The sequence below is a fragment of the Tachysurus vachellii genome, chromosome 4 (assembly GCF_030014155.1).
Source record: "Tachysurus vachellii isolate PV-2020 chromosome 4, HZAU_Pvac_v1, whole genome shotgun sequence".
In the NCBI taxonomy this organism is placed as follows: Eukaryota; Metazoa; Chordata; class Actinopteri; order Siluriformes; family Bagridae; genus Tachysurus; species Tachysurus vachellii.
The window spans coordinates 10268399-10293427 of record NC_083463.1 but is presented as its reverse complement, the minus strand read 5'-3'; the positions used below and the strand labels follow the sequence as shown (position 1 = coordinate 10293427).

The window sequence follows — 25029 nt, the reverse complement described above, 5'->3', positions numbered from 1 at the left end:
ACTCATCTCCTGCCAGTGACCATATCTTTAACTATGACCATATTTGTTGACATTTGACATATCTGACCTGGTATATAAGCATATGCATAGTAACTTCCTGTCAGTTCTGTCCCAACACCCCTGAAACAGAGCTGACCTTGTATTATTATTACAGGATTGTCAGGTGAACTCACAAGAGCTTATAACAAAGTCGTGCCTAATGGTTAGAGAGTCTGACTCCTAACCCTAAGGTTGTGGGTTCGAGTCTCGGGCCGGCCACGACTGCTCCCCCCGGCGCCGCAGCATAAATGGCTGCCCACTGCTCCGGGTGTGTGTGTGTTCACTGTGTGTGTGCACTTTGGATGGGTTAAACGCAGAGAACAAATTCCGAGTATGGGTCACAATACTTAGCTGTATGCCACGTCACTTTCACTTATTTACATCATATTATACGGTATTTTTGATTAATCAGCACATTTTTCTCTAACTTTAAGGAGTCCACCCAATTCCATTAAGGAGTAGCTCCAGTCTGGTTGTTACGTTTGAATACCAAAGTGCCCAATTTCTGTATTAACTCCTTACTAATGTGTGTATAACCCAATATTGTAATCCATTTGGATACCATTTAGATATCTGCTACATATAAAAGATTAGTCAGAGATTTAATCCCAGATTTCCGGGATTAATTAACGCTTTCTTCTGGTCAGTAAAATGTTTGGTTGTAATGTAATTTCAAAGTGGAGTGGAATAACTTTACCATTATACTGCATTCAGAAACATCATTGAGAAGAATAAAGTCACGCATTATTGTTCATTGCTCCTAGCTTCATTCCCCATAGCTAGCAGAGCCCTTATCAGAAATGCCTGAGCTGAATGCAGACATCTAGACTTCCCCAAGCTCAGTTTTGGGTCGGCGTTCATTTCGTTCAGCTCACGAACTTCTCAAACGGAAACTGAGTAAGTTTACATTGCTATTGCTAAGCACTGGCAGCAGGGTAGGATTACATTCTCTCGTTGTCTAGACTGCATTAGAACAGCATGCATGTCATGTCTCAAAGCTCTCACGATGCACCAGAAACTCTGCAATTGCTTTAACTACTGATTATACTAAGATTCAATTGATTTTCCAGACTATTGTAGTGTCTCAGCACAATCGATTGAGGTCAACAAGACAGTGGATAAGCAGCATCCATTCCCTCATCCGACACTAACAATTTCATAGTAAATGGTATGATGAATATTGTGTCTAATTCTAATCTTTTTCTTATTTTTGTACTTTGGTGACTGGTCACATTTATTTAGATGATGTTTCAAAACTGGAAAGTTTAGTCTCCTTACATTTAGGAAAGATTATGAATCCAATAAATTAATTCTTTTTCCTTTGGATTTATCAATTTTGGGACACACTTCATACACACGCTACATTTTGAAGGTGACTGTGATTAAAACTAGGAAAAAGGTTTATTTGTGCTGAATTTAAGTTTTATTAATTAATTATATAGCACTTGTCAAAATGCACTAAGGAAACTGCTTTTAACAGGAGGTTAAAGGAGAATTTTTTATTAAATATAGGTGATTTGTTCACACACTAGTTTTTGCACTCATGTTGCTTGACAATCTACCGACTAGGGAAAGTAAGAAAGAAATATTAGTTTTCTTTTTAAATCATGCAGTGTCATTGGGTAGCTGACCATGACTGTATAAGTACGAAACGTTGGATGATGTCAGGGGCTGGTCTCATTCCAGTCATCAGGGCAAAGAGGAATGCCACCTAACTCAGTGAGCCACAATGAACTGGCTTGAACATCTGAGTCAAAATCTCCAGAGAAAAACACTTTACAATTAGGAGCCCACAAGATGTTGTTTAAATGTTTGTAAAAGTGATACGATCACTGGGCTGATCAGCTAGTGACATGGTTAGTTGAGCTTGTCATTTTTCTAATTAAGTGGCCAGAAAAGGCAGGTTGTGGTCAGAGAAAGAAATGTAATGTGTTTTTGAGTATATGGAGCAAAGAAGCCATTTTATTTAACCGATTAGAACTCATAAGCTAAAAAGATTGTTCCTGTTCTTAGTCTCTGGAATAGTGAACAAAAACGAGGATGTGTTTTTATAGAGATGACAAAGCACTTCTGTACGTCGCTCTGGATTACTGTAAATGTAAGTGAAACATTGTGTATACAGTAATGTGCGAAGGCCTTTCAGCATGCAAAGAAGTGCTTTAAAATAATGATGCCTTAAAAAATGTTTTTCTTATTTTGTTCTACCAGCGAAAAACTATAAAGAGCAGTATAAACTAAACAATATTTCTTGTGACAAACCTTTGCTTAAAAAATTATAGTATTAGGTACAGTTTATGCTGTTTTGTAAGGAAATTTGCTAGTACAGTACATACAAAAAAAACCCTCCAAAAAGGTGCTAATACTTTTGCTCAATACTGCATGCTAGCAGTTACTAGATTTTTGCAATACTTCTGTGCATAGCAAATGTGACCTATTAAATTAATCTTTGCCTCGGAAGCAATTTATGTGTGAAAACAAACATGCAGTAATGATACATTTTTCTAAACAAGTATTGGGTGAGTTTGAATGCGGTCACCTGCTCAGCTGTACGCATGTCCCATGTACCATACACAAGTTTCTCTGGAAACAATTGACAAGCAAAGAAATAAATTTGATTGTATTATGCAAACACATTCCATTCCTGTATCAGACAATATGAGATGCAGCCTCTTGAAATGCAAATGCTTGTTGCTATGTACATGATATCACTGATGCAACGGTACTTTCAGATGTTATACATAAACTTATACTGCACATACTGTCCATTAAATGCCATCTACTGTAGTTATATAAATATCAGTTTATAGGGCTTACAGTAAACTGTACTATTTAGTTTGGAAAGTATTATGGAGTGCAGATAAAAATGAAAGGTCTGCTATACATCCAGTACATCATGCATTTATTCTCAGTGACCTATTTATGATTTGTGCTAATTCCATGAAGGAGAAACACAAAAGCCCTGTAAATCAGAAAGGCACTGTGCAAATCTCCCTCTACTGCACACGAGTGGAACTTATCCCAGACGAGTGCTGAATGCCTGAGCTGAAATCAAGAATGGAGCATTGATTATTCATGCCTGTAAAAAATAAATAAATAAATAAATAAAAAAGTCTGTGCTCTGTCATGTGTGGTGCCCATTGGAGCTCATTAATTGGCAAGCAAGCACAGGGAGATGAGGGCGAGTAAGGCAGAGGGAGAGAAAGAGGAAGAGAGTCACAGTCCAAGAGAAGCTTGGCAGAACAGTGCAAGCAGGAACAGAGGGGGCTGGAAGCAGCGGAATGGACTGGATTTACTGCCACTCTGGGTCCACTTTCCTGCCAACCGAAGGACAAACGTCATACTCAAGGCTGTGCCCTTTTCTCTCTGAACCGGCAGAAACCTAATGAATTTCTTTGGATTCCTTCTGCCAGGAAGATGACCACCTACTACCACAACCATGAGTACTGCGCAAGAGTTACGGAGGACTGCGGAATTGGTGTCACCAAAGTAGCTAACTGCGTTCAGCCAAGGACCCAACAGAACATCCAGTCTTACCAGACCGTTCTTGTTCACCCGCAGAGGCAGTCTTTACGGCTGCAGCTTCAGCAGCAGCCACAGTGCCACCAGATCCTCTGCCATGACCAAAGCCATAACCAGCAGCAGCACTACCAGCATCAACTTCCTCCTCATCATCATCACCTGCTTTACCAGCCTCAGCCTGCCCAATCCAGCCATCAGCAGACTCCTCTGGGCTTCCACCCACACTACACCTCCTGCACTTTACCTGCCCCCACCAAGAGCAGACACAAGTTCACCAATCTGAGTGTTAAGAAAAACCTGGTGAAGAGCAAGGCTAAAGTGAGAGCTTCTGCTAGTGCCTGGTGGCTTGGAAATTCTTGGGGTACTATTTCATTGGAGAAGGTATGTGTTCTCTGTGTTGTTTTGACAAAGGTAGTAGCTTAAAAATTGTTCTTTGGTATAAAAGAAGTTATGTGATTCCCAACTGGAGTGGTTTTAGGCAGAATGCTTGGCCTGTACAAGTCTGTATTTTAGGCTTTTGTTTACTGAACAGAATGATATGGGTGGAAGACAGGATACAACGCTTCAGTTTTTCTTTACTTTATATAAAGGCATGAAGCAAAAACAATGAAATCTATCAGGTGTGCTGGTTTCTTATTGCATAGTTCAATCACATGATTGCATGCTTTCATGGTTTTGGTGCTTGCTATGTACAGTATAAGACTTGTGCCTTGTTGTGCAGTTATTGCAGAAATGAATGGGCTCTTTATGTTGTGTATGGCAGGGCTAATAGTTTTCCTGGTAATATCATTTTCACGGAGAATAAGGAATGTTTTTATCAGTAACATATTTAAATATAAGACTTTAATCAAATCTGTCCACAGAACTGGTTAATCCATTATATGGGATTAAATTAAATCAGAAACGACAATGGGCAGGACACAATGCCCCAATCATTGCAAATGATTTTTAAAATGCAGATCTTTGCTGTTACTGTTATGATAACATACTATATTAGAAACTGGCAGTACCGGTGGTCATGACATATCCACATATCCACACTGTTGGCCCATCAAGGTATCGCCTTTGTGGTTTAGCAATATCAGAGCTGCCAAAGCTGGGGTAGATGTGCTTTAGAAAGAATATAGGCTTTTTTGGGGTATTGTTTGGATCCCTAAGGACATTTGTGCTGTAGGAGCTTCCTCTAGCTCTGTGCTAGCTCTTAATTTTTCATTGCCTGGGTGGTTTGTCTGTGAATTAGCTGTTGAAGAGTACTGAAAGCTGGGAAATCGGCTGTGTCCCACTGGCTGCTTTGCTCTGTCTCATGCCTGCTCTGCATCCTCTCTCGCAGCAGGTACATACTCTGCTACAGCTTTATGTACCTTTAGAAATGACAGGTACACTGCTAATGAGAATCATAAGAGGCTGTGTGTTCTTTGTTTCTAAGGAAACCCAGCTGAGATTAGAGCCTCAGTACCAGTAGGGCACACACCGAATTAATTTAGCTACGATTCAAGAAGCAGTTGATGTTTATATAGTCCATGCACACAGTGTACTGTGTATTGTGTAAGTAATTGTACTGAGGCATTTTGGATGTTTTGGCTCTGTGTCTGTAATGCAACACATTTTGTATATGAAATAAATAAGCTATATTTATATTTAAAATAAATCTAATTTGCAAATAGTATTCATGGAGTTACCTGAAGTTCTTTAGTGGTGTAAGGCTTTTACATGATGCATTACGATTTAGATTTGATGATTTGACTGAATATGCTACAATAATATAATTATAAGATTGCGAAACTTAAGGCAACAATTCAGTATTTACTGATACCACTACAGTGTTTATTTTTAATGCAGTAATTTGATATGTGATTACCACTGCGTCCGTAACAATAAGTTGTAGAAGATGAAAACATACATTTTCTTCTCTTTGCATAATTTTCCTTGCATAACCCAGGTTAGAAAGTTTAGGGTCAGACTTCTGGAGCAGAGAGGGTTAAGAACCTTTTTCCAAAGGACCAAACACTGGTAAACTGGCTGTACTGGGGCTCGAACCACCAAGCTTTAAATTAGTAACCCAGAGCGTTAACCGATTTCTTGCCTAAAACGTAACAATTCGATTTTCATTCTTGAGGCAACACATCGATAATAATATCACTGAATTTGCTACATTAAGGTAATACTTTTATGACCAGCACAAATTATGTTTTCAGTTCATAAGACAATTCATTATTTGATATTAGCAGTGTATATGATACGATAATAACAAGATTTTTATTCGTCACCTATACAGTATGATTCAAATAAATTTAATGACCTCCAAGCAATATAGTATGTGACATTGCTTGGTTCAGAATCTGGTTTAAGCTTACTGTTAATTTCTAAATGATTTTGGTGTAGAAAGGGAATATTTTAAATTGTTGAGCTACTGTACTGGTAAATCTCCTTCCAAATCTATTTACACATCATTTTGTAAGGAAGAATGTTTCCCACAAAAACCGATTGTTGTTTTTTTGTATTGGGTTTTGATTTTGGTATTGGTTTTTAATTATAATTGATTTATAATACCGTACAGATGTTTAAATCGTTTTAACCATTAAAATTTATTCTAGAATTTTAAAAGAAATGTTAAGAAAACTTTAAGTTACAAACTTAGAAGCTGTAGAGAAGATTTATGGTTGCTTGTTTATTTTATCAGGCTTCTTCCTGTTAACAGCACTATACGTAGGTAGAAGCTAGCATCCTACAGTAGATGCAAACCATTGATTAGTTTCCAGAATAGAAAGTCTAGATTACATTAAGTTGTAAATCCATGATGAGAGCTTGTAGCGCTCTGGGACAGACTCCTATGGACAGATAAGAAGATTAGCTTGTACAGGAATGTCGGAAAGTGGAAATCAGTGAAAATAATCCAGCGCATTGCACGTTATCAAACATTTTATGGGCATATAGGATTGCCCGTGGCAGTGGCTCGCTTGGTATAATCGATAGTGAGAGTAACGATGACAACAGCTAGAATTCTCAAGTGAACAAAAACATCTTATCTGTAAAGCAATTTCGTTAAACTCATGGATTTTCCAGAAAGACGCTGTTGCCAAGCACACTAAAGCAACTGTTATTTGTTTCTCCCTTATATCCTCCCTTGTATTATACATACATATAATACACTTATATTGCTGTCACACACTGTCATTGCTCTAATCAAATCAAACACGATTTAACCTTCTGCATTACTGTTTACAATGCAGCTTTCATTCTTTCATTTTAATTCCGAACTCTTTTTAGATTTATTAATAACTTTTCTCATCGAAATGTATGCTTTAGCAGTCTACCACGAAAGGTCATTTAAATAAATTTACATGATGTACTGTGAAGCAAAAGCAATAACGAAGCCTGATGTACCTTATACTGTATGTTGTAATTACAGCTTTAATGTGATTATGTTTGTAATTGTATTCATTGTGCTGTTATTATTTCCTTCAATAAATGTCTTCAGTTTTATCCTGAACATTTTTCTAAACATTTATAGATTTACTTTCATTTTATTTAGGACTTGGCGACATGATGATGTCATTATTGATTTTTTTGAGAGCACAATGTACTGAGAATCTGAGAACATTGCAGTTATCATCAGTACATTTATAAACACTGACCATATCCATCCATTACTCAGAGCTAAAATGTTTTGTATCAATCCTGTGTCTGTCCTCATTTATTTCAATTAGAGTATTTTGTAGAGCATAAGTAAGGAATACAAAGCAGAAAAGGTGTGCTGTTATGGGTGTGATACAAAGGAAATATTCCTGTATAATCTTTGGATTTATTAACAAATTATACTTTATCCAATAGTATCCCATTTTCTCCTGATGATCGTGAAGCATATCAATGACAAGAAATGTTTAATTTTCTATTCTAACTAAATTCTCAAATTTAATCAGTTTACAGTATATATAGAATTAGATTATACATGCAAGTGTCTGTGAACTAGCTCTAACTAGAGAAGCAATAATGTTAGTATAATGTTGTGATATGAATTGAAGTCATTACTACTGTTCTGGACAGTGAATTAACTTCTGAGTCTGTTAGTTCAAACAGAGAACAGTGAATTGAACAGCACCGTGTTATAAAAACACATTGTGAAACTAGAATTAGTCACAAGAATTTTTCAATACAGCTGCTGTTTTGTTAACAGACTTATCAAATGTTAGTTCACGCACCAAAGCGTAAAATATGCAGTGAAATGCATTTTTAATGACATAAAAGTATAAAAAGAACTAGAATATAAAAGAAATAAAAGATGGAAGGCAGAAATTCCATGTACCATATGTATGTTAAAGTGGTGTATCACAAGCTTGTCTTTGTATGTTGTTTCGCCATATCTCCCATGGACAGTTTTTATCATGATAGTATTATTTTGTGCAACAAGCATCCTTCTTTCCCTGCTCTCGCTCTGTGCTAGCTGTCTTTTTATTCTACAGCTTTGATGCTAAAGGATCTCACATGATCTTCAATACTGCTGAGTGACATCTGGCCTGAACTTTGACCTCTGCTGTTTATTGTTTAGCAGGCAGATGCCGTTCCTCCCCCTGCTCCCATAATCCCTGTGATCCCTATCGCGCCAGTCCCAGCCGAGACCACTGTCATCCCTGCACCCACGTCACAGGTCTTTTTATCCTCCCTCTCTCTCTCTCTCTCTCTCTCTCTCTCTCTCTCTCTCTTTCTCTTTATCACATGCTCACTCCTCCCACTTCCATGATGATCATGTTAAGTTTAAGAGATTAATGTGAGAATGCCATGTTATGTTACTGATGCGCATTTGCACTATCAGAGCAGTCGTATGAGTGATGCAGGTGGTGTCTGTCCGCAGAAGGGTTTAGTTTGGCTTGGCTTGTTGCGTTATTGCTTCATAGTTGCATATTCTGCAGTATGTTATGCTGTTTATGGACACAGTCTGTGCTGTTAATCTGTTGCAAATGCCTGTTTAAGACTCTATCAACATGCCTAGAGTAAGTGTCTTTTGTGTTCTGTTGATTATGGCGATGTAGATGCTATTGCTTAAGCTTTTTCCCCTATAACCATGAGAGAATGTGCATTCGTGTGGAGTAAGCATGCTGGTCTGTGCTCATCAGTGTACAGATGCTGATTTATCTGTCTGTTTTTCAGGCCAGCCCGGCCCCAGTGTTGGTGAACACAGACAGCCTTGACACGTCTCCCTATGTGAGCCCATATGTGAGTGCCAATTATATTTAAATCTCTTTCCCCACAGGTCCTGTGTTTTGTGATTACACTAATGTCATTGAATGTCTGCTGTTCTCTAACAAGTCATTCTTATGTTAACATTTTATTACATGTTTATTCTGTTAATCCTCAGGCTTCTTCTTATTTATAATTAGCATTATTCTTATTGCTCTTATTGGATCTAACCTCTAACCTGTAACTATACAGACTGATCACTGTTTAACTGCACTTTTCAGCTAGAATCTTAGGAATCTGTTTTAGATTTTAATAAGTATTTTTATAAAATATTTTAATTTAACTTATGAGATTTTTTGTTAATGTATGTAGACTGTCATTTTAAATCGTTTGTCATCTGATGATGAACAGGCTTTATACTGTAGCTGATCAGTCAGGAACTTCTATAAACACACAAACACACACACACACACACACACACACACTCACACTCACACACAGACATGGCATTTGTCAGACGTGACTTACATTTTATCTCATTTTATGCAAATGAGCAATTGAGTGTTATGGGCCTAGTCTAACACCTTAACCACTAGGCTACCACACACACACACACACACACACAAACCTAGCTGAATTTACTTTATAAGAACGCTTAATCTCATTCATTTGGATGCTGTTATTAGTGATTATGTTCACTAGTAGACTAGCAGCTTGGCTTCTGTGCTTTCACTGCCGCAGCCCAAGTAGGGAACTAACCCAGCCACTCTCAGTGCTGCCCGAAGCCTCAATAAATTAAATATTGGAATAATTGTATCATGAAGAGCATAAAACCTGTAAAAAAAAATGATTTCCTGTAAAACCTGTGCCAAATTAAATTTGCAGAACAGATGATCAACTAAATATTATAGTGTATATTATGTAATACAGTGTATATTACTATAGATTATAGTGTAACTATAAATAGACTGAGTTTTAAATTTAATAAACAAACCCTTGATATTTCCCAGTAGGGTACTTCTCATCTTATTTATTTATTTTTTTTACATTCCAGTATTCTCTTCCCCTCAGCAGGGTGGTATAATCTCTGTCTTCTTAAGTGCCAAAAGACCCACTGTGTTTTCTGTGTTCACTGTTGTTGTCGTTCATGAAAAGCAAGTGCAGCACTGTGGAGACTAGCATTAGCCAGATCGCATAGCACTGCATCTTTGTACATTTCAGGACAGAAGGATGTCTTCTTTTTCAAATTACTTTGGAGTGAGTAATCTCACTAAATAAGATCTAGCTGGGAATGTTTTCTTTTCCATCACTTTTAGTTTTTAGTATTTTTAAGCATCAGTATATTTGATTCATTGTGTGATTACTAGCAGCCACATGATACTGACCAAAGGAAGGTTAGCATTAGCTTTACTGGCTGTATCAGTTAGCACACTATAGCCACACTAGAATGACGCACGGATGCTGAAACGACCCTAACAATCATCACCACTGTACAATACATTGACCTGGTAATTTTCTCCCGAATTCTTTCCTGTCCTACAATAAGCTGAGGTTTTTCCGGTAATAATTTTACAGCTCATGTTAACAGGCCCGGGGAGGATTCCTTAATATTATTGATGGATGCTAATGTCTAAGTTGTTTCCTATTCTAATTCTTTTCCTGGAAGCTGATCAGTTTGCTTTGAGCACATTCTGTGCTCATCTAATAGCTTCATCACATTACATTTGGTAATACATGCATGTGAGACAGTTCCAAACAATATTCTACCATGTGACATGTTAAATTTTATTTTTTTTGCATCCAGAGAGCTGTGAAAGTCGGGTCATAGTGTAGAGGTTCAAATTAAATGACACTCTGATCTCAGCCTCAGCCTCTGTGGCTACAAGGTTTCAAGATGTGGAAGATTACAATCCGAGAAACAGGATCATAGCTTTAGAGTTCGGGTCGGGTTTGGGTTTGGGTCAAGTATGTGTGTTCTAAACCAAGATATGTGGTTTAGGTTGATTGGCATCCCTAAACTGTCTGCAGTGTGTGAATGTGTGTGTGAGGTGTGTGCCCTGTGATGGACTGGCACCACTGGAATGCGCACCACGTCCCCTGTGATCCTGTGTAGGATAATAGATACAGAAAAAGCATGGATTTCATTGAATAGTAAATAATACTAGGGGGGAAGTATGAAGTTCCAGTGAACTGCTTTTGTTAATAATGTACTATTAATATAAAATCAAACGTTAGCTTACATATGACACTAAATTAAACCAATGATGCAAATACCAGAACTCCATATGTACTCTCATACTGGTATTTCTGGAAATAGTAGAATGTCCCATTACAAAAGTAGTGGTCTATTAAAAGATTGTAGAAAGGCATAAGGAATGGACATAAATGTGTATTGTTGGGGCGCATACAATACAAAGAATTCGTATTATTTTGTGCTGGTTGTGAGTTTTCCCAGCATGTACTATTTCAAGTTAAATATGATGAATAGAGAAAGGTTGCAATGGTCTACATATAAATTTTATACTTACTACCTAAATACTGTATAACATTCGAACAGTGCAAATTTAAGAACACAACTGTAACTTCTAAGCACCTGAAAGGTACATCTTACTACATATTGGACTAGTACTTATACTGTTGTTTACATTGGAATAGAATTTATCTTAGATATTTCATATTGAGAAAAGTGTATTTTCCACCCATAAATTAGTACAATGGCTATATGATAGAAGAGAGATGTTCAAAATGTTCTTCATTTTTAGATAATTTTTAAGTAATTAAAAAATTCACAATAGTTGTAATATTTAAGATTTCTGGCCCAAAACTTTAGGATAGATCCCTAGAAAAGTTTAAAGACTTCAGAAATATCTAATTATGCTGATATGATTTAGTGTCTAGGGTTTTGGTATCGACTGTGTATTGGCAAAAAAATGCAGGTATGGAACAGGGTCAGTGAGGACGTTTTTCTCTCTCTCTCTCTCTCTCTCTCAATCACTGATGATGAAGGCTGTTTTGTATGATGAAGAAAGTTAGAAAAGCATTTAGCCTTTAAAAGGGCCATTTGGGAGCTTAAAACCCAGTCTGTGAGATCACAAAAATAACACGTTACATAACCGGCACTTTTTAGGGCTTTAACCTCATTTATCATGTATTTTTATTTTCAGAAACATCTTATATGACTCAATCTGGGCTAAATGAATGATTTGTTTTCGGATGCAGAATGTCTGTTCTGTGCAATGCTTCCTTTGTATCTGTATGCATCAGTCACTGCTGTATTTACTGAGTACAATGTAGGATTCTCTCTCTCTCTCTCTCTCTCTCTCTCTCTCATTGTACAGTATATGAGGATTTCCTCTATATTTTACAGTAGTGTTTCCCAGTCCAATCCTTGGGGACACAAGCTCTACATTTCTCTCTGTATCAGCTTATGAACAAAGTGTTTAAGAACATTACCTGTTATATAGTAGCTATGACTGGAGTTGAAACACTTTGGTTTAGTAGGTACTGTAAGAGCTGTTTAGGAGATTCAGTCTTTGCCTGCAGACAGGCTCTGGGAAGTGAAACAGTTCTCGTGTGGCTTGTGGGTGGTCTTGTATTCATGCTGATGCTGATGCTGATGCTAATGCTGGCTCACTGGTTGTTTCCCAGTGGAAGCTCTCAAGCATGAAGAATGTTCTATTTTGAGAAGCAGGTTAAGCAGAATACATTGTTTTTTTTCTTGTTAAATTACTTATGTAATAGTAAGCTCAGACTCGTTCACTTAACCATATGGCAGTGTAACTAGTCTCTCTGTTGTGGTCACTTGCATGTTATCACATAAAACTGATTGCAAATAAACAAAAAGTAATTTTTAATAATCATCTTGGATTTTATGTGCCATCTTCACATTAAATTACATTTGCACAGTACCAACCCTTTTGTGTCCCCTTGAAGGCTTCTCTGAAATGTTTGCTGCTGAAACGTTTCATATGTATTTGTCTTGCAGGTAAATGGAACAGAAGCTGATTATGAATATGAAGAAATTATGCTCGAACGGGTAAGTGCTGTGTAGTTTACTCTCCTTCATTTTCTACTACTTTATTCTACTGCATCCAAAAATTTTAAGTTATGAAACGTTTCCATGTAGACCTTTTACTGAAGACACTTTAGAGTTAAACATGAGACAATACCCAAAAGAAATGATATGAGACATAGCCTGATACGGGCTTTACATGATTATATTGACATGAGATAGTAATGCAGATGAATATGTTATTTTAATCTTACCTTTAATTCTACAGGTCAGAAAATCAATCATTTTTGTATGTCCTCATCCCTCTGAAATTAATTTCTGGTTACACCACTGCCAGAACAACACACAACATGATTGTGAATCAGTTTTTGACTTGCATCAAGTACAGCACACAGGACTTGATAGATGCAGGGAGTGTGAATTGAAAGAAAGAACGAAAGAAAGAATGAAAGAAAGAAAGAAAGAAAGAAGGGGGGCAGGAAAGAAAGAAAGAATACACATCAAATCAAATAGAAGGAGGTATTGAGAGCCAAAGGCAGACAGAGAGCAGCCAAAGAACAGCAACAAACAATGGCATGTCATATTAATAGTTTTTGGATGTTGTGGAACTTACGTACTCTTTTTTCTCATTTCTTTTAAAAATTGAATAAAAATGCTGCTTTTTATGCATCTTATGTTATCAAGACTCTGAAATGCTCAAAGTCCATTGCTGAAGATGAAGCTTTGACACAGATTCTGTCCATATCAACAACCATACACGATATACACTTTTATATCGTCGCTGTCGGGCGGAAACCTTGTATGTCCAAATTTTGTCAATTTCATATTTTTTCACATATCGATGCTATTGGTCAGTCCCCACGTGGGTCTGTTATTTTTACGTTATAAACCAATCTAAAGTCTTGAAAATAGCTTGAGTGCAAATTTCATAACTCCATTGGACACTTCAACTGTCCACCTCTTCCTCACTCCGCGGGAGAGATTCGCGGCATATTTCTCCTCAAGAAGAGTCGCAACGAATCAACACGTCTTCTGAGGTAAATGTCTTCAAACACTGGGCTCAAAGAAAAAAAATCTTGACCCCTTGCTAGTTCTGGTGCTCGTCTGAGGACAGGAATTTAGCGTAAGACAATCCACTGCAACGCAGACTAAACCCTGTGCATTGCAGATAAGATACGGCGTTTTTTTAATTTCCTGAAAAATAACGGTTTTGGAGATACGAGGATTCCGCCTGACAGCGACGATATATATGTATGTATACATGCTGATGCTGTATATCTATCTTGTGTCTTGTTGCTGTGGTCTTTTCATGGTGTGTGACCTGTTACATGAAACTGTCCTGCACAACCTCACCTTTGGCTTATCCCCACCCAGTTTTAGATTATACGGATAGGTCACCATACAAGTGCCTGGGAAAAATCTGTTACTATAGAAACGACATATTAGATTGAGCACATTAATATAAAACTGTGACAATGACATGTTTTGTTGACAGGTTGTTACACAAAAAACATTCAAGGTTTGAGAATTCAACAATGCATCAGTATAATGGTTTTTTAATGGCTTTGTGTTTGTATGCTAAAATTCAAATTCTCTAACGTATACTGTACAGTCTGAGTTAACTTCTAAACTGTCTGCACTGCTGCCTCCATAATTAAAGTCACAAGTCAGGTCATAATTTAATTTAGGAAACAGTAACACTGAATTAGATCAGTTTAACAACTACATGCTTTTTAATAACAACACTCAATACAGTTAAAAGTTTAAACCACTGATTCGTTAATGTTGTTAAGCTCAAGTGTGTTATATTGTGTCATCTCTAGAATTGTATTCCATTGTTTATGCTCAGCTTTACTCTTTTTCTTCCTCTCCAGGGGAACTCTGGTCTGGGTTTCAGTATTGCAGGCGGCACTGATAATCCACACATCGGTGAAGATCCAAGCATTTTTATCACTAAGATTATCCCGGGTGGAGCTGCTGCTCAGGATGGCAGGCTCAGGTCAGGCAGCATATCTGGACCTGCACACACTACACCTATATTGTCATACAGCTTTTTGTTTTGTTCTTTGTTCTAATATATATCTTTACAGGTGTGCAGGGTTGCTCAGACTTTCTGGGGAAGTAGGAGAGATGTGACAATCTTTCTGTGGGTTTGGGCAGGATTGGTCAAACTTTATGTAGAAGCCAGCACAATTGGTCAAGGATGTAGGTGCAGGTGCAAGTGGGATTTGATACAGGGACAGGAGGGATTGGTCAAACTTCATGCAGGAGCAGACTAGGGTTTGGTCAGCCCCTCTGTGGGAGCAGCCGAGATCGGTCAAAATGTTTACCAGATTGTTTACCCTTGCGTCTCCTTGTCCTCGTCTTTTACAGGGTAAATGACTGCATCCTGCGAGTAAACGATGTAAACGTAAGAGATGTCACTCACAGTAGAGCCGTGGAGGCGCTGAAGGAGGCAGGCTGTATCGTCAGACTATATGTCCGAAGAAGAAAGCCCAGCTCTGAGAAAATCGTGGACTTAAAGCTTGTCAAAGGTCCCAAAGGTAAAACCCCAATTTATTTCAATTGTATAATCAGCTTGTGTTAGGGAATAAGTTGTGACTCTCGTACTTATGCGTTCCATTTTCACTGTGCATACTAGTGTCAAGCCAGTGAAGGGCATTTTTTTTCTGAAATGAGACTTTTCTCGATATAAATATTGTAATTATTCTTTCACCTTTCTGGGCTTATTGTATGCCGTCAATTTCACGCCTTAAGTGTCATGGTGGGAAAAAAATATCCATGCATATAAATATATGCATGGATCATAATCAAAAATCAAAATGTAATACATATTATTGATCCTCAGGTTTAGGCTTCAGTATAGCTGGTGGAGTCGGAAACCAGCACATTCCTGGAGACAACAGTATCTACGTCACTAAAATCATCGAGGGAGGAGCTGCCCACAAAGACGGACGTCTCCAGATTGGGGATAAACTTGTCGCTGTAAGTTTGTTATAACTGTTCCAGTCCCAGTTTCTTCACATAATCGTATCTACATAATCATTTCTAATCTAATCCTTCTAAGTTTGGACCACTTTAACCCATATAATCATATTAAAAGATTTAGTTGTACCTGTTTGAAGAACCTGTGTATGTGTTGGATGCAGGTAAATGTTGTTTGCCTTGAAGAGGTGACTCATGAGGATGCTGTGGCAGCCTTGAAAAACACGAGTGATGTAGTCTTCTTAAAAGTGGCAAAACCCACCAGTGTGTTCATGAATGACAGCTATGCTCCCCCTGACGTCACCAACTGTGAGTGTGTTCACACACGCCTTTACATTTCTGTGACCCCATCTTCAGAATGTCCAACATACGCCCTTGTGTTTTACGCAAGACACATCACCTAACCCAACTAGAAAACAAAGCAATTCTACAACCTGTCAAATCCTTGAGTCTGCAGTAGAAGTGTGAATTCTAGATTGGTCATTTCTAGATTGCTGCCTTGTATCAAAGCAGCATGTTGATGAAGTGATGCTCTGAATTTTTCGCACAGCACATGGCACTTGTGACTAATCTCAAAAGCTACTAATACTAATTCAGCTTCATCAGACACAGATACAAAGTCACTGCTTGAATTATATATATGAAATCTCAGTAGCCACGTTGTACAGGTTCATTGCCTTATGTAAGGTATAAAACATAGCAGAGTGTGCTGTTTTAGAAAAATAATAAAGATAGGGTGTTGTGATGCGAAGTGGAGGGCAAAAGTTAATTACGTATTGTCCAGTAACAGCATTGGCTATTTTAACAGTTCTTTATTTATTAAAGAAGAAAACATTCTAATTGTCTATAGTCACATGTGGAAAAAAATTTCCTGTTATAACATCGATAAACAGTCGCTCCTTTATGCTCCTTCAGCCTCTCTTTTTATATTTCTCTTGAGCTTTATAAGAAAAAAGTGCTGCTTGTTATCTTACAGAGAAACTACTTCCCTCCATCTAATGGATTTAAGTAAGCACATTAAAATAAAACTGTGCTTTGCTGTTGTTGTTAAAATTAATCCACACCTTCTAACCAATCGGAATCAGCGCTGTGGTCTAGGTTTGTTATAAATAATATCCAGTTCATCACCTGAATGATTCTTTGCATTGTGCTCAGGGGCAACTAATCCATTCCCCTGGCTATTTCAGGACGACGGTGTTAAAATAAAAATGGCCTAGCCAAGCACTGGAAGTGCTCCAGTTCCCCAGGGCGCACCCTGGCTTCTAAAGCCAGCCAAAATCATCAGTGTGCAGCGTTTTATTCTAAATGCCCGCAGAATTGATTTACACTATTACAAAGAGTGCTGAGTGATGGTAATCGATTATACAGCACCTCGCTGGTGTTTGAACATTAGCATAGGCCTAAACTCACATTCTTTCGTTTAAGCTTAAAGGCATAAAGAGCAACATTTTATTTAATCAGGAGGAGGAGAAATCAACCCCAACACATTGGCAGTCACACCCCAACTGATCTGATCTAATGTAAAGAGTCAGTATGGTGATTGTGGTGAGAAAAGCAGAAGATAACTGTCTATGTCGCTCTTCTGACTAAGCATGACATTTCTTCCAGTTAACAGTGCCAAGCTTCTTGGAAAGCTTAAAGTGAGGGATTTTATTTTGGATTTAGTGTTTTAGTGTCATTGATACTATCCAATCACATTTTAGCCCATCTCTCTCGGGAGTGATGCTGTCCCTTTACTTGAGCAGTTTTATGAGGACTTAAGAGAATGGGTTTGCTCTGAGAAGAGAACGAGTTTGTACACAGTGTGTTACATTTCACTGCAGGAATAAACACTGAGAGCATTCTGTGAGCATTTACTTTTTTGCTTGCATGTACAGCTATAAAATTTTTTTTAGTTATTTTGTGTCCTTAGAGGACAGACTTTGACCCTGACTTGACTTGATTTATAGGGTAAAACATTTTTAATATACTGAGGGAATAATATAATACAGTGTAAGATACCGAGCAGAACAATGCATAAAATCATGCAGGTACAAGTTAGGAGCTTCAGTTTTTTAGTTATCGCTCACATTAAACATCGGATTGGGAAACATTGTGACCTCTGTTACTTTAAACACGGCTTGGCTGAAATACTTTGTTAATGAGAGAAATCAGAGGATAATAATCAGACCTGTCTGAGCTGACCAGAAGCTACAGCAGCAGAGGATCACATCAGGCTCCACTTCTATCAGTCAAGAACAAGAAACTGAGGCTGTCATGGTCAAAGATTCACCCAGTTTTTCATTTTGTTTACATTTACAGCATTTAGCAGACACCCTTATCCAGAGCTACTTACATTTTATCTTGTTTTTATACATCTGAGCAATTGAGGGTTAAGGGCCTTGCTCAGGGGCCCAGCAGTGGCAAATTGGTGATCTGTGATAACTCTAGAGACTGTTGTATATGGAATTCTTAGGAGATCAGGAATTATGAAATTCCAGCTATTCTGGTTCCAACATTCCTGCCATCATCGGAGTCACAGAGCACACGCTTTTGCTTCATTCTGGTGTTTGATGTGAACAGTAACATAAGCTTTGTTCTGTATCTGTAAATGTTTTGCACTGTACTACTGCCATGTGATGTTTACATTTAAAAAGTGGATTAATGCTTTAAATATGTGTAAGGAATTCTCATCTGCCGTATGAAGACAAGATAACCATTCTTTCATCTGCTCTTGGTGCAGGATAACCTTAAATTCAGCCTCTCAGACCTCTGCTCGGTTTCTGGTTCCCGGCGAGTACTCGGGGAAGTCTCAATGAACACACTAGTCAACGTCTTTCGGAGAGAAGTTCCAAAGTTTATTAGGAAAAGCAGGAATATATAGTCGTACAAGAAGAGGGAGGGTGTGGTGGGTGTGGGTGTTGGTATGTGTGTGTGCATCTGTGTTTAGGTGACCTCTCAGTTACCCCAATAAAGTCAGATCTTATCAGGCACGTGAACCTATACTCCCTAAGACTAATTATGGTAGGGACAAGAGTGTGTCTGTGTGTGTATGGGGAGAGGATGTATGTATGTATGTGTAAGATAGAGAAGGAATGTGTACTGTAGGTGTGTGTGAGAGAGAAAGAACAATGTGCTTTATACAGAAAGTCTGCAACATTATCAGAAAAGATTGTTTTATACAATTATTCTCTCAATATGTTTCAGCTTATTCCCAGCACATGGAGAATCATATCAGCTCCCCAAGTTATCTGAGCCAGCCCACAACCCCAGCCACACCTTCACGCTTCTCTCCCATCTCCAGAGGCTTGCTGGGAGACGACGATATCACAAGGTGCCTCTCTTTATGTTATATGAGTTGCTCTTGTCTTGCCTCTCAGCTTTAACTTATGCATGTTATGCTTGCTCTTTCACTGTGAATTTATTGAAATGACCCCCGGTGATTCAAGTTTGACTCGACACGGCTCGTAAAATGTGTTCTTTCTGCCCTTCAGCTGTGACTTGGGTGCTACATAGCAAGACATCTTTTGTTTCTATGCTCACTCTCTGTCTCTTTCTCTTTATCCTTCTTTTTCACACACTCTTTTTCCATCTTTCTTTTTCTGTCCATCAGTCTTTATCTGCTTCCTCTCTGTCAGGCGTTTTTTTTAATCGTTACAGATATCTAGCGACTATGGGGCGTGAAGATGCCAGTATTTCTCTTTCTGTGTCAGAATGAAGCTGTCCAAGGTCATTAGTGCTCTCAGTTTGCACTTTATCACTGTCTAGTGGACCTCATTGCTCTCTGTTGCACACTGGTGTAGTGTATTTAAACAGCCATACATACATATTTTACAAACAGTGTCCTTTACTACAAATTAGCCATGAAAACGGTTTATTAGCAGAAACATTAGCCTTTTACAATAAGGCTCATTCTTTGTAATGACAGATTCATTATAAAAACACATCATTCGCCAATAACAGTTGCATATTTCTAGACATTTTTATACAAAGACAAATAATTGAATGTAAATTTTATGGTTTGTAGTTAAATTTTATAGTTTGCTACTTTTTGGTTTTGTCATGTCTCTATGTCCAAGATGTTGCTTTCTTAAAAATCTATCATAAGAATAAGAATATTTTAATATGTTAGAAGATTTACGAAGTTGCCAGGTATTAAATTCATTTTTTGCATGAACATTTCATTTTAATATACCTGCCCTGAAATATAATATAAATATATATATAATATATATATATATATATATATATATATATATATATATATATATATATATATATATATATATATATATATATATTCATGTCATCCTACATGGTCTGCTAATGCACATTCTACCCCGTTCGACAAAATGATAATTAAATTTGAGATATGTTCAGTGTCATTCATTTTTAATTTTGTAGAAATCTTGGCTACCTTTTTCCACCGTTAGGCCTGTGCTTGATAAAAAGGATATTCATACATAATGCTCATAAATTCATTTATATTCATTTACAGCGTGTGATACTGATTTATGTTAAGTGCTTTATGGTAAAGGCAGTTAAGTTTTTAAAAATGTATGAAGTCCATAAGGCACTGCATATGAGGAATGAATCATGAGTAAAGCACAAGGAATTTTGCAGGCTTTAGCAGGTACTAAAGAACTGAGGGATTATGTTATCTTTGTGTAACTTAATGACTACTTTATTGTAAAGAATGAATCATAGATTAGATAGACTCTACATTAGACCACTAGGAACCTGATGTCTCACTAATATGTCACTGTCTATAATAACAATGCACATCTTTTTCTACCAATTAGAATTGTATATAACTGTACATTCATTGCTTACCCTAGTTTACAATAACTATAAAGTTATAAAGATCTATCTATCTATCTATCTATCTATCTATCTATCTATCTATCTATCTATCTATCTATCTATCTGTCTGTCTGTCTGTCTGTCTGTCTGTCTGTCTGTCATCTCTATCTATCTATCTATCTATCTATCTATCTATCTATCTATCTATCTATCTATCTATCTATCTGTCTGTCTGTCTGTCTGTCTGTCTGTCTGTCATCTCTATCTATCTGTCTGTCTGTCTGTCTGTCTGTCTGTCTGTCTGTCTGTCATCTCTATCTATCTGTCTGTCTGTCTGTCTGTCTGTCTGTCATCTCTATCTATCTATCTATCTATCTATCTATCTATCTATCTATCTGTCTGTCTGTCTGTCATCTCTATCTATCTATCTATCTATCTATCTATCTATCTATCTATCTATCTATCTATCTATCTATCTTGAATTTGAGTGCAGCCTATTACTTTATAGTGTACTGTGACTATCCATGCCTTTTTATAAAGATTTTTTTTCATATGAGCTGCTAATCAGCATGGCCACAGATGGCTGAGCTGTGTTTGTTCTAGTGATGGTAGGGGGGTTGGGGACGGGTTCATATCAAACACTCTGCTTTACCATCCTTAATCCACTTTAATGGAGGGATTTGTTATCGGAAACGTGCCGTCATCAAATATGTCACTTATTTAAATTAAACTAGAAAAAAAAACATTGAGTGCACTACATAAGGCCAAACAGTACATGAAATTTAACTCCTTTGAATTCCGAGACTTGTTACACCATTAAGGTATGTTATGTAAGGACATCCATTCAATTCTTTGCACCAACTTTGCACTTCTGTTTATGGAGATTGTTTTCATGGTGGATTTTGGAAGTGAACATGTTAGAAGGAGAAAAAGGAGAAGTCATGTGGTTGTACTGCCATCTAGAGGCTCAGGGGGAACAATTCTCCTTTAGGCTCCGACTTTAGTTATTTATCTTGTTCTTACATAAACATGTTTAGGTTTAGGTTATTTAATTAAGGGGAAACGGCAAAGTATTTCTTTATGTACTCCAGTTATGTCTAGTTAAAGCTGCATGGCTGTTTATTTTATGTCATGAATTCCCAGCAGAGGGAGACATATACATTGACAGACACAAATAACCACATGCTTGTTGCATCAGAATACATTTTTAAGGCAATGGCTGTTTACACCTGTGTGTATTTATACATCGTTGTGTTTTTGTTTCCTTGTGAAAGCTCACAAAAATGTTCAAAAAAACTTGAACTAGGGGCAAACACCTATATTACTTAAATGAAGCTGTAAAAGAGTAAATAATACAAATGACACACTGACACCAAACTGTGATGGTGGCTGTTTGCACAATAATGTTTGTTATTCGATACTTTTATTATTACTTATAGTACTTGCTATGCTTGGCTACATACACACACACAAATTTACATACACTCCAACCAGACATGTTTGTTCATGCAGACAAGCTAATAATAATGTAAATAGTCGATTTGACTGTATGCAGCTTTGAGGTACTGCCACAATAACAGCATTATACACAAAGTATTCAAATAATTGGAAACCCCAATCCCCAGACTGTAGCGTTACAGTTTCCCTTCACGTTCCTTACGGGCTCGATCCCAAACGTGTTCCAGTATCACAAAGCGAGGTCTATAACAACATAGTGTCAGGATAGAGTGGACGAATGCAGCACTAATGATCTTGGTCCTATAGTACATAGAACCATTGGAACCATTTGGTTTTAAGCATGCATGCTGAAAAGTTTGATATTTGACATATGTGGCACTGGTTTAATAACCGTAATCCTGTCCATCTTGCTGTCTTGTCTTACCAGGGAGCCTCGGAAGGTGATGCTACACCGCGGCTCTACGGGGCTTGGATTCAACATTGTGGGTGGAGAGGATGGCGAGGGCATCTTCATCTCCTTTATCCTGGCTGGAGGACCTGCTGATCTCTGTGGAGAACTGAGGAAGGGAGACCGCATCATCTCTGTAAGAAGCATAGAGAGACAGAAGAGTTTTCAGCCACTATTACAAGTATCTTTTTGTGTCATGTCCTCATTAACAATGCGTGTGTATGTGTATGTGTGTGTTGCAGGTGAATGGAGTGGATCTCCGCACTGCAACTCATGAGCAGGCTGCTGCTGCTTTAAAGAATGCTGGTCAGACTGTCACCTTAGTGGCTCAATACAGACCAGAGGGTGAATATAATATGTTTTAACTCCAGAAATATTCTTAAAGGTTCCCTTTAAGAAATGAGCAAACATTGTTATATGAATTGTTACAGGAACTTCTTTTTCAAGTACAAATGCTAATTTTATTGATTACTTACACTCCCACACACAGTATGACATGTGGTGCAATGCTTTTTTACGACTGTCCATGACAAAAATAAATTTGTTAATAAGTTTACCTTTACAGGTAGGAAAGAGAAAATATAGATAATATACAAATATATAGAGACAGATCAGTGGCAAAACAGAATGACTGTAGTAAATTGGAGATGTGTGCAGTTGTTTGTGCAATATATATTGCTGTGCAAAATCACATTAAGGTCCTGATTATTTTTTAAACCAAAAATAGTTTTCTCTCTGAAACATCTTAGCTATTAGCAGCTTCAAACAATAGTTAAAATAATGACACTACACTAAGTGTCACTTAGTGTCACTACACTAAGTGTACAATAATGACACTATTTTTTTAAAAGGCTTTTGTATCATTCTCAGGCTTCAGGGACTTTCCTTTTGCATTTGACCATTTCCTTTTTCTTAATATATAAATACATACATGTAAGATTCATTTGCCTTCATATATACTGTACAGGGGAAACCAAAGAGTTTTCCCACAGAAACATAGGTGGATGGTGTCCAGCAAATCATAAAATGGACACAAAAAATGACAAAGCATTTATGGACACCATTAAGCTTGATCATCACATAAAGTTCTACCAGTTTGGAACCTGTAACGTTTGCAGACGTACACCGTAAATGGCAGGGATCGAACTTGGGTCCCCAAGGTAGGCTCGACTTCCTGCAGTAGAGAATCAGATCCAAATGCAGGATTCCAGTGCGTACATAGTTTTATTAATAAAGACATGAACCAAACTTAAACTTGACAAACAAAATCTAAACATAGTAACAATTCACACAGAACTATAGCAACATTAACCTGGTAAACACAACGACAATCACCTCGCTGTGACAATGACAATAACTCACAGGAAACAAGACAAGCATATATATATATATATATATATATATATATATATATATATATATATATATATATATATATATATATATATAGACAAACTAATCAAGTTGAACAAGTAACAGGTGAACAGGTGAAATGGTGGACACATTGGTGGACACAGGTAAGATCCTAGCACCGCTAACATAGCGATCGTATTGTGGGTGATGAGAAGACACCTGCCAGCCCCCTAGTGGTCTGGCCAAGAACCGTCCAAGCTCCTGACAGAACTGTTACAAATCATATGTCCTCCATGAAGAGAATACATTATTCATTATTATCATTAGTATTTTAAAAGTGAAAAACTGTTTATGAAAAGCAAAAGAAAAGCCACCGTACTGTCAACGACAGAATCCAAACCCAAATGCGAAGATACCAACATAAGCAGGGAATTTATTCCAACAACAAAACTACAACACATTACAAGCATGAAACCAATGACTAAAAACACAGGAAACAAAACCAGGAGACAAAAGCTGCAAAACTACACACAAGACAACGGGTATAAATAGGAAAACTAATCAAGTGTGCAGAGTGAAAACAAAAAAAACATGGCGCAATACATACAAACTGCTGGAACGCCCCCTAATGTTCCGGCAGAGAATTGTCTAAGCATGGCCCCGACACCAAACCTCCTTTAAAATAGGATTGCAGATGGCCCTAACAAATCAACATAGAAATGGCTGTATGAACATCTGAGTGACTGTTAACATTTCTAGTCTGCAAATTCTATTAAAATCATGTAAAATTATGATGTTAATAATTGATGTTAATCTTAATAATTCCCTTTAGAATAGTTTTCACCAAATGTACATTGTAGAAAGTGACACTTAGGAAATAAAAACTCTACAAAACTCTTGTCCTACAGTTTTCTACAATTCTTCAGTAGAAACATTGATCATTTTGAAGGTAAAGAAACAGAAAATGTATAGCAGCTGACACAGGATATGGCCAGTTGCCATGCAGCAGGTCTCTTTATTAACAGACACAGCAGCCAGAGCTGTTATCAGTAGTCACCTCTCTGTCGTTCTATTCTACTGAGCCACTATATCAACATTCCATGATTGATATCCTTGTCTTTTGTCCTTTTTTGCATTCACCAAACATTCCTACTTGAATCTGAATTCAAGCCATAAACAAATGGTCTCGTGTTTAATTCTGTTTTTATCTTTAATTAAGTTTTAACATACATTGCGATAAAATAGAGAAAAAGAAAAT

The 25029-nt window shown here is 37.4% G+C and overlaps 1 protein-coding gene across 6 annotated transcripts in view; it reads left to right on the top strand.

Moving 5' to 3' along the window:
- dlg1a (discs large MAGUK scaffold protein 1a) overlaps nt 1-25029 on the top strand; it is a 115210-nt gene that overhangs the window by 62790 nt on the left and 27391 nt on the right. For 4 of the 6 annotated variants that reach the window (XM_060867664.1, XM_060867663.1, XM_060867666.1 and 1 more), the window contains exons 6-15: nt 8105-8203; nt 8704-8769; nt 12719-12769; nt 14620-14744; nt 15119-15288; nt 15594-15730; nt 15895-16039; nt 18917-19043; nt 22398-22554; nt 22661-22763. In XM_060867664.1, coding sequence (XP_060723647.1) covers nt 8105-8203; nt 8704-8769; nt 12719-12769; nt 14620-14744; nt 15119-15288; nt 15594-15730; nt 15895-16039; nt 18917-19043; nt 22398-22554; nt 22661-22763 — 1180 coding nt within the window. The remainder of the gene's footprint in view (nt 1-8104; nt 8204-8703; nt 8770-12718; nt 12770-14619; nt 14745-15118; nt 15289-15593; nt 15731-15894; nt 16040-18916; nt 19044-22397; nt 22555-22660; nt 22764-25029) is intronic. The other 2 variants (XM_060867669.1, XM_060867668.1) reach the window with 1 other exon arrangement.